This window comes from Acipenser ruthenus, chromosome 9 (genome assembly GCF_902713425.1).
Source record: "Acipenser ruthenus chromosome 9, fAciRut3.2 maternal haplotype, whole genome shotgun sequence".
NCBI lineage: Eukaryota > Metazoa > Chordata > Actinopteri > Acipenseriformes > Acipenseridae > Acipenser > Acipenser ruthenus.
Genome location: NC_081197.1, coordinates 12,378,604 through 12,389,808, shown reverse-complemented (window position 1 = coordinate 12,389,808; position 11,205 = coordinate 12,378,604). Strand labels below are relative to the sequence as shown.

Here is an 11,205-nt window from a genome sequence, read left to right as displayed (position 1 = left end):
CTGATTGGTTGCTTCTTCATCCAGCTCACTTCTGTAAAAATATTCTAGACTTATCCAGACAGGATACATAAAATAAAAAGGCTGTGTCTTGTTCCCATTAAACAAGAAGACTCTAATTACTGAGTCGATAATATAAGTGCATTTTATTTTACTGCTTCTAGTAAAAGCTCGAACATTGGCCCTGCTAGTAGGAATGACAGTGAAAGACAGGGTTTTCCATTGAATGCCGGGCTAATATTCAAAGTCTGTCATTCCATAGAAACTGCTGTCATTCCGCTTTTATTTAGTCTATTTATTAGACTTATTTGAAAGATATATGCTGCCATTCCTTTTTGTCTGTTGTATTCTATGGGCACAACTCGCTCACTTTCAATCAATTGCTTAATAAAAAGAGGAATACAAAATTCATTTTAATTGAGTATTTAAAATATCACTCCTCCAGTGTCAAAATGATACCGTTAACACTGACATACTTATAACTTAGTAGATTAGACTGCATCGACTCTCAGACCCTCAACACCAACATCTTTGACCTTATTTCACAAACTGTCGTAAATATACTTGCCTGTGTTTGTGTTCACGACAGTTTGCCACAGCAGCTTCAGTTTCCGATAGCATCATGGCGGCGTACAGAAGCAGTTTTGAAAGTGTGAAGAGTATCGAAGAGAGAAGGGAGTTTAAAAGGCAAACGAGAGAAGAGATTGTGGAAAAGGTAACGCTTTGTGAGACTCTCCGGTCATGCTCAGATAGTCTTGAATGTGGGTGTTCAGTGCAAGGGGGGCAAGCTTGTTTTGAATTATTCTACATATTCAGGCGTAGCGTCACGTATTGTCTTCCTTTCTTAGCAGTTGTAGTTCATTTTGTAGAGATGCACAATTGATTTAGTATATGTTGTTCTCATCTCGTCTCGTCCTGTTTTGTAGGGGATAACCAGCACTTACCGTGCCTATAGACTAGACTGACCGATAGTTGTATGAATGTCTAGCTTATGTATATTTAATTAATACAGTATACAGTATTATTCCAACTAAGTACTCTAATAATGGTTATTGACTGTTGTACAACTGAACAAATCGAATAAGCCAAGACGTTTTCTGTAAGCATTTGTGATGTACTACAGCATGGAACTCTGAATCTCCTGAAATGTGACGGATGGAACAAAGTGAATCTCCTTATTTTAGGAGACTAAACAATTTAAAGATAGAAGCCATTATATAAAATGGAACTACCTTCTATAGCTTATATGACAGTTTTTTCAACCTTGAAATGGAATAATAATAAAAGTAATTGTGGGCCAGTGGGCACCAGCAATAGGCATTAGTACCTCACGTTGTTGTAACACAAATACTGTCAATACGATGTCAGATAATTTCTTCACTGTCTGTATTAAAAATAATAATAATAATAATCATTTGACCTGTACTGATTTTACTTTAAAGCACAGTGCAGTGTATGGTTCACAGAGAGAACCTCTGGTAAAGGACTTCTCTGTCTTCCCATTCAAGGCTTTTTTTAAAAAATCCCATTCCTAATGAAATTGATTAATTTGTCAATCTCATGAACCTCAACAAAACAAACAAATTAAACAAAAAATACAGTATTTGTTGTATTTAAATATTACATTATATAGGTAATGTCTATCTTACCTTGTAGGAAGTTTAAACAAGGAGATATTTTACCAAAAATAAACTGTTTTAAATTCAATTTGCAACTGTGTGAGCTGATGTGTCAAACCACTAGGTGGCGATGTTTGACTTGAATTGTATTTGAGTAATGAATTTCCCTAAATAACAAAAAAAAAAAGGTAAGCATATTGTGCAGTGTTTAAAGCAGATTTTTTTTTTTTTTTTTTTACATATGAACAGTAGCCATTTGCTCAGGATATTGGTGTTATCTTGTTTTTCTGTCTAAATAATGTAGACTTGAATGTACTGTTGTGTGAACCAAGGTTTTTAATTCTCACTAGCAATGTTTTCTCCGTGAAGTTCTTTTGTTTCTTGTCTTTTGTACTTTACATTGGAATATGCAGATATTATTTGTAGGCCTACACTGTAAAAAAGATCTTCAGCACATGAAAATGGGGGACCAGAGGTATTTAACCCATTAAATGCCATTGTCCTCTTTTGAGGAAAGTTTGGGACCATTTTTAACATCTAACTCGACTGTCTTCAGAATTGGACGCAACTGTTTGTTGCTAAAACAAAGGATTTACATTTTTTCCTGTGAAAAAATGTTGATTTATAATTACATAAATACAGCTTGTGTTCTGATATTTTTTTTACAAATGAATGTGGTACCTAATGGGTAAAATTATTATTATTATTTTTTTAAAGTTTAACATTCCTGAAACTTCTTTGGACTATTACTGATTTCATTAGCATTAGTAAAGAACAGTGATGCTAATGCTGGTAAGGTAACACAAGGATTTCAAATGACTGAAAACATTCTGTGGTTTAAATGACTTCATAATAAATTGTGATCCCAGGTGCTCTGAAAAATATAACTTATACAGTAATTAGGATATGACATATTTGGCGTATATTTTTTTAGAAGCACCCAAACATAGCAAGAATCCACTCACTGTTTTGACCTGACACAGGTTCTGTATTGAATTGACACCTGGTAATTGCTTCAGTGACTTTGTCTCTCCATTTTATCATTTTCAATTTACTTTACGCATCTGATCAGCTGCAATAAACTGTGCCTGAGTGGGTGGATGCAAGTTGGATGTCAATTATATATGACCCAGCAACTCCAATAAGCACCTGAGGGCTCATCTTTAATAGTGAATCAGAAACAGGACTAGACCACTACAGGTGTTTATGATTTGCTATTTAAGTTAGACGTGAACCGCTGCTGTTGGCACTTATTGGGGAATTGTGCCGATTTTAATAGGGGTTACAACATATGATTGACATCCAATTTGTGTGCGCTCAGCATCCGCCTACTCAGTCAGGAGCAGTTTAATGCAGCTGCTTAGATATGAATAGTAAAGAGAAAGTTATCACATTAAGTGGCAAAGTGTTAAATCTTGTTCCTCTTCCCTTTATTATTTGGCAAATGTAGTGGAAGATGTTTTACAGTTATATTGCAGTGTGGACAGAGCATCAATGTTTTGATCAGTTTCTGTTACATTTTTTTTATTGATTTGTTCTTATTTGTTTATTTAGCAGACGCCTTTATCCAAGGTGACTTACAGAGACTAGGGTGTGTGACATATGCATCAGCTGCAGAGTCACTTACAACTATGTCTCACCCGAAAGATCACACCATGAGTCAGTGGCTGAGGTGGGATTTGAACCGGGGACCTCCTGGTTACAAGCACTTTTCTTTAACCACTGGATTTTTTTCACCTGAGCTGTACAGCATCTGCTGAGTGGTTGCGAAGCAAGTCTTCCTGCAGACACACTGGAAATCTTCTTGCAGCAGGGCTCATTTTCTTTTTTCTCTTGTCAGTTGAGTCAATTTTGCCTGGCATAAAAAATACAAACTACAGCATGTGACAATACATAATACCTAAAAGTAAAAAACAAACAAAAAAATCAATCTAAAATTGAATTTATGTTGCTACAGTATAGATTTGAAACAGCACTGATGCATGTGAAATATAAACAGTAGCTGTGACCCCCCAAATTATTGTGGTGGTAATGTCTCAGTAGCTTGAATAGCTTGTTTGTGCATAATAAAACTAAACGATCCATTATTACCCTGGCCCTGTGCTTTCTATTTCTGGATACTGTGCAGGGCTGTTAAAGGCAAAGCTTAGATTTAGTGCATGTTGGTACAGTTGGCAGTGATTGAATCCATTTTCTTTTGAACCTACACTGTTAAGCGTTGCCTGAGAGGTTGTTATTAACGGCCTCTTTGCAGACTGCTTTGATGGTGCTGAAGATAATCCAGGTGGCACAGGGGGGAGACGTGGCACAGCGGGTTATGCACTTTCACCTCCTTCACCTCCTGGAGGGAGGCTCGGCTCTCAAGTGAAATGATTTTGGGAGCCCTGATTAGTCTTGGTTTTCGGTATTCATCTCTACCGTGATCTGAATATTTAAATATATTTTTTATTTTAATTACAGTACTACTGATATAAATACTGGTACAATTCAATTTGAAATATGTTCTAAGTGATCAACCCAAGACTGGCTTTTGTTTGACTCAAAAATCAAGCTTTTAGTGAAGAGATTTAAGCATATTGTATGTTTACTAGGCTTGTACCAGCCAGCACGCAGTAAAGACACGTCCCTCTGATTGGCAGTAAGAGTGAATTACTTCCACTGACGCTACTGTAGCCATAACAACTAGCAGTGATATATTGGTGATTTTGAACTCCACACAGATGTTGTGGATTGGTTCATAGAATATATTAGCATTGAGCTATTCTCTGGCTTTTTAGAGACCATATGTGGTGTAAATTGATTACTGGAACACTTCATTGGAGGTGTGAAACTTGCTGTGTATTACAAATGTGAATTTCAAAACTGAGATCTTACTCAAAATATTACCTGTTGTAGAATTATTTCTTTGTAAAGAAAGTTAAAACTACCCGCTAGTGGAAATTGTTAGATTAAGTTTATTTACACTTTTTAGTAAGGGGTGGAAATCCCTTATTATGTTTAATATTATTTGAAATTATTTTAAAAATGTAAGCTAGGCATTTGCTTTTTTCTAGTCATGTGTGGTACTATTCGGAACTCATTGGTAACTGTAATCCTGTAAGGTGTTATAAGAAATGGAGGTATACATTTTATTTTTGAGGTTTCAGCTTCTGATTAAATAGGGTAGTAATCTACTGTATCAATGCTCCTGAAGGTGCTGTTTATGATACCCCATCCAAAATGTGTATTTTTCCTCAATACACATTGTCCTTTTAGAATTATTAGCATCTTAGTATGTAATACTTAAAAAAACTTAAATATTGAAACAAAGGTGGCTGTGTGGTCCAGTGGTTAAAGAAAAGGGCTTGTAACCAGGAGGTCCCCGGTTCAAATCCCACCTCAGCCAGTGACTCATTGTGTGACTTTGAGTAAGTCACTTAACCTCCTTGTGCTCCGTCTTTCGGGTGAGACGTAGTTGTAAGTGACTCTGCAGCTGATGCATAGTTCACACACCCTAGTCTCTGTAAGTCGCCTTGGATAAAGGCATCTGCTAAATAAACTAATAATAATAATTAAAAAATACATTTTCTCATGACACACCGGGCTATAACATTATACTGTATATTGTGGCATTGAAAAGGGTAAATATCTATCACTGTGTCCTTGTTCTACCAAACATTGAATAAAGTTGAGGATTGATTGTTCAATATCTATTGTTTGGAAGAAAACTCCATTCTCCCAGAATTCAGTGAAGGCCTTTTAGAAATGAAGACTGCAAACATTTTGAATAGATCTCCCAGCTGCATATCCAATGAAGGACATCTGGACTTCATTAGCTCTCTCTTCCCAGCAGTAAGCTTTTGCATCAGCGTGTTAGATATGCCATCTGCGGCCCACTCCCCTTTAGCACCTGTGATCAAGTAAGGAGCGGACACATATCTGAAACGGTTTGCTTTATTCCTGACGGAGGTGAGAGTTTAATAAAACAGTAATTCAAGACTGTCCTTTCTGCTTTCAGGCGAAAGAAGAGTACGAGAAAGCGGAGAGACGCAAGGAGCTCAAACGGGCACGTGGGGAGGACACGTGGATGCTTCCCGATGTGGACTTGAGGCTCAAAGAGTTAGAGGAGGTAGGAGAAGCTGGGAAGTGAAGAACCTGTCTGTGTCCTACAAACCATCACTAAGAGCTGTTTCACATGTGAAGAGCAAAAGGACAAAAATGAATAAGAGCAATAGATGATAAACAGCTGATTTACATGCAGCACACCTGTAAACAAATCTAATATACTGTAACATAGAAATGGACATAGATACAGATGTTAGTATAAGACACTGAAACTATTTAATTAGTTATTCCTGGACAGTCTTTCTGTATATTTAGTTAGTCCTGAAAGTGTTCGGTTCAGAATGTTCGTCAAGTTGCATTCACGCACTGCATGTTTTTTCTTTTTCGTTATTTTTTCTGTAACAGAAACCGTTTGACAGTGTGAATACTATAAATCACACATTAAATGTAAATCGCATGCAAAATTTGATCGTTTGGTTGGCATAATACATATTACGTAAACAAAAGCTGTTGTATTAAAATCCACTACCGTTGTATCAAATCGTTGTACGTAGCAACTCTATATGGCGCCGCTGTCGTGTATGGAGCAGGGTATAGTATGCCAAAACACTGGGGCGATACCTATAGCGGTTGTAGAGCGTCAGTAAAATATGTACTGAATACCTCGTGTAAGAGAAGTGATATTATGGTAGAATATGTTTGAAACATACAAAATATACACTAACACTAATCATTTTAATTTCAAAAACTGAGCACCATCCGCCCCTCCCCCTCCAGCTTGTGTTATCCAGAGGTAGAACTTTAGTTTCTTCATTCGCCATCTCGGCAGCAAAGCGTTGTATAGCGTAAGCTGTATTGAAAGAATGTCTCGAAACCCGCCCCTGCTGTTTATGATGTTTTTTAAATGCCCAAACGACCAAAAAAAAAAGTTGAGTGCAAACTGTGCAAGCGACTCGTATCATGGAGGCATAACCAGCCTCTGGGGTCACTTGACAAGTGTAAGTTCATGTTATTATTATTATTATTATTATTATTACGTGTAAATAAACAACGTATATTATTATTTTTATTTAAATTATAAAAAGATGATTATTGTTCTGTATAACGTATTTTTAAAATACATGTGAATGTTTTATTACATATATATATGGATTACCTGTAAAATAATAGGATTTTCAATAAAATATAAACTAGCAGCTATGGTGACGTCACCAGTATATTATGCAAATTAGTACCATCGATGGTTCGAACCGTCCTTCGGTAATGTGTTCCGAACCTTCGAAGGTCAAAATGTACCCTTTGTACCATCCCTAAAAAGATCCTTCAAATAGGCTGGAGCCATAATCTGCCATAATCTGTGCTTAAAATGTTTTTCAAAAATTGGGATATTAATAGACGTATTCTGTTGTTTGACTAAGTGCAGTATGTTTTACTTTTGAAACATTAGTAAATTAAACAAATGAAAGTGGCAGTGTTTTTTTTAAACCTAATGCAGTGAAACAAAGTCTTAACACACCTCCTTGTACTGGGTCAGTAACTTACTGTTGAAAAACAGGAACTTTACACGTGACTCTGCTTCTGCTTTAGCATAATTTAGCATCGTTTCTGTGAAGATTATCAGGGAATAACACCACCTGTACAGTAACCACATTGTTGGATCTAAACATACATCAGTCAGTGTCAAAAAGCTAATGGAGGAACAGCTGGTACAGAAGGAAAAAAAAACAAAAAAAAAACACCATGCAACTTTTGCCTCCCAAACAACAAAATCCCTGAGTTTGTACTGCAGTGATAAAAAATACTTTTTGGACAGGCAGTATCCCACAAAGAACAAATGTTGAAAACATTAACGTTAGACTAACAAAATCTTCTCTTCAAGTGTAAGACAGTTACAGGTTGAAAAGTCTGCAGCAGACTTGCGGTGTCTCAGAAGGGCCTGACTCTTTAGTGCATCCTCGCATTGACTTGTGAGTGCAGCAAGGTAGACCCTGGGGGTTCAGAACTACCCTCAAGTGTATTATTTAAATAATCAGAAGCCAGGAGGTTGTCCAATCATACCCCTGCTAAATAAATGGTTAATGTCCAATAACCACAACTCATAATAGTACCCAGTGCTCCAGGTAAGGATTTAGGTCATTGAGTAATTTACTCTCCAGTTTAGACACTGTGAGTAAAATGCAACATTACCTCTAATGAACTGTAATTTTACTTTGAACTACTGTACAGAAATGTAGTCTTTCAATAAAAACAAAAACAAGATATTCTTATTTGCTTTATAGACTACAAACAATATAGCTGTAAAGAAACTCAACAAAGAAATATAATTATTATTTTTTTTTTTAATTCTGCAGGCCTGCATTCGCATACTTATGAAGAAACCATTATATTGTATTCCTTATTGATCGCCTTGCTATAGCAATATAAAGCATCCCGACTTTCTCCAAACACAGAATATTTTATTTATGGTATGGAATTTCTTCCAAAAATGTGGTTAACAGATAGGTTGAGGGTGACTAAGATGGTCCAGAGAAATCCAAAATCAAGAATCCAGTCGCTTATTCACCAGTCACGAACACATATTAGAAGTTGAGTGGATTCATCCGTACATATTTTTTAAAAACAATTACATATATTCAAACCCAAACTTATTGATCATGTGTTTCTGGCAGTTCCTAGGCAGGCTACAATTAGTGTGTCTGATCCATTCCCTAACTACTGCTTGAATACACCTTGAATTGCCAGGTGTATTTTTTACACATTAAATTTAAATACCATCTGTAATTTATATTTTTTCAATGTGTAAAACTCACAGTACGCAGATTATCTGGAGCGCTGATAGTACCTCTACCGATTCAGGTCAGACTTGTTCATACTGTGATATGTGCAGTTTCAGAGAGGATTCAGCAGGTTCCTGATTGCTCAACTTCCTGACACAATAATATACCCACCACACAAGGAGAATTCTGAATCCCAGGACTGGATGAGAGTAGCGTTCTTAACAGTGTTGAGACACCAAAGAAAAAAGAATACATTTATAACCAGCAATTGTAAAGATCACTTAAAATCTCTAATTGTTTTGTGATTCTTGGTTTTTGCTGAGAAATATAATGATGCTCACAACTTAGATATTTATATTTTTAAATACCATACAAGAGTACTTTTTATTGACAAAAATACTGAAAGAATTACAACTTGTCAGTCTATACTAGGGCAGTTTGTAATTTACCATTTTCATAAAAAGAAACTACAACTTAATTTAACCAGCCAGTATGATAATCAATAGAACTCTAGTGGGCAATACAGTACAACTGTTGAAATGCAGTGGCCTTTACATTAAGGGGAACAATGTTGAAGGTCAAAGTTAATAAATCAGTATTGTTATTTCATTATGAGCATGAACTCAAAACAGGTCAAGGATAAGGGTAGATAGAGGTGAATAGATTAAATCAGTCATGGGATGTCATGTTCTTCAGAAAATACATTAATAAATACAAACGGACCTTGAAAGAATAATGGAGATGAGAGGGCTGTGATTATGGACACATGGTGGGTAGTTCTCATTATTTAATCACATTCACTATATTGTATTTAACCAATATTTCTACTGTATTACAGTAAGGTAAATAAACGGAACGTAAAAAAAACAAAGCTAAGAATAAACACAAGAAAAAACATTTCAAGGTCTATATTTCTTGTTCCATGGCTTGTGGGGACATTCAGGGTTAGCGGACACACACAGCTGCATTGCCTCACCTAGCTTTTCTTTTATCTGTCATAGATAAACTGCTCTCTCATCTACAGTCAAAACAAGTCCTCATTACCAGCTGATCAACTCTGCTGATTGTAACAGAATCGCTCATCCCTCTACTCCTTGAGGACCTACAATTTACCACCTGTGTGGATCAGAATAATTGGACCCATGCCAAACTGTTCCTGCATGTGCTCTGAATCTTTCCATCATATCAGAACCAAGGGGATGCTTCATGATCCCTTAATAGCAGTCAAGAGCTATTGCAATTTGGCATTGCAGTTACTCTTTTTAATACTGCCTGTATTATAATTCTGGCATTTCAGTTGTGGTTGTAGTGATTTTTTTTTTTTATTATATTTTACTCATTTTCAGCCATGATACAAAACAATATAGGCACTATCAGCTTTTTAGCCATTGATATACGATTGTTCATATCTAAATCTTATGTAACAGGTTTGGAATAAAGTATTTTAAGTGGGCTAGATATGTTGCTTTAAAAACAGTTACAGGGGCCCTAACATGTGCAACCTTTGAAAGAAACAGAACATACCCTCAAACTGTATAAGTGTGTAATGTTGAATTATTGCATTTTGTCAGGCATCATTTGTAACTGCGATATGCAATGATTCCATCATATCTACAAAAAGAAAGCATGGAAAGCAGGTGTGTTATTAATTATATCATTTTAGGACTTTTTTATTTTTTATTTGCCATGTTTGAACATTCAGTAATATTTTGCCAGTATAAATTAATAAGAGTAACCATATTAGTATAACATGCAAATGATGCCAGGATCATTTTTATTCAGTTGGGAGCGTCCACTATTAAAGACATAATGTAAAATATCTGTTTTTATTTAATTTAAGCAGACATTAACAAAGCATAATTGTACTTTAATAATTCCAGCAGTAGCACAGAGTGTGTTTAGGCATATCCACTTATCTAACTGTGTATGTAAAAGGACCCTTTAGTTAACACCTTATTGTCAGTCTTAAATACAGTGCTCCTTTTAGAGTTTGCTGAAGCTCTGGATAGAACATTTAGACCATAGCCCATAGACCATAGACCAGGCTGTGGATACCATTCTAACTGCTTTGTTGCTTAGAAACAGGTGGCAGCTTCCTATTTTCTGTTTTACACATTTAGAAACCCAGGGTGCTTCCATTATATCGAACACTAGTGTAGCATGTTTGGCGGTGACCTGTTCTTACACTACTGTACATAAAACGACCTTGTCTGGGGGAAGAAATAAACTGACAGACTGTATAAAGTAGATGAGCGTGAATTTAAAAAAATTATAAACATGGTCAGACTGAGATGGTTATGAAAACAAATCTGCAGGCAGAGTCTGCCAGCTAAATGTAATCTATCGTTGGTGTATTTTCTCCATCGCCCTCTTACATTTTCTGTTATTTTCCTTTTTTTTTATTTTTTTTTAAAAGACCTTATGAAACATATCACCATATTTGGTTTGCAAGCTTAAAATATATATTTAAAATCGCAAAATTCTCAACCCCTTCAAGTTTCTCTTTTAAACATGATTTCTTTTTCAAGGGGACAAATAGAATAGAATCTCAGTGTACCATTATAAGTGTGATAACCGTGTAATAGCCTTATGCTAAATAAGATGTTATTGTAATGTGTAGCAACTGGCAGCTGCTGGGCATAATTACAGTGTGACAACTCTAATATAGCAAGAGCAGAGACCTTGTACGATGCTCTAAAACCAACCTGTACGTGGTATTCTTGTTGGATTCCTTATATTTAGGGCTTCTGTTTTTTTGGGTTTTAGTA

At 35.9% G+C, this 11,205-nt stretch overlaps 1 protein-coding gene across 2 annotated transcripts in view; it reads left to right on the top strand.

Annotated features, from left to right (window-relative positions):
• The first annotated feature begins 566 nt into the window (after positions 1–566).
• LOC117973038 (CWF19-like protein 2) overlaps positions 567–11,205 on the top strand; it is a 53,039-nt gene continuing 42,400 nt past the window's right edge. The window contains exons 1-2 of one of the 2 annotated variants that reach the window (XM_059031156.1): positions 567–712; positions 5,614–5,724. In XM_059031156.1, the coding sequence (XP_058887139.1) occupies positions 620–712; positions 5,614–5,724 (204 nt within the window). In that variant the 5' untranslated portion in view covers positions 567–619. The remainder of the gene's footprint in view (positions 713–5,613; positions 5,725–11,205) is intronic. The other variant, XM_059031155.1, reaches the window with a different exon arrangement.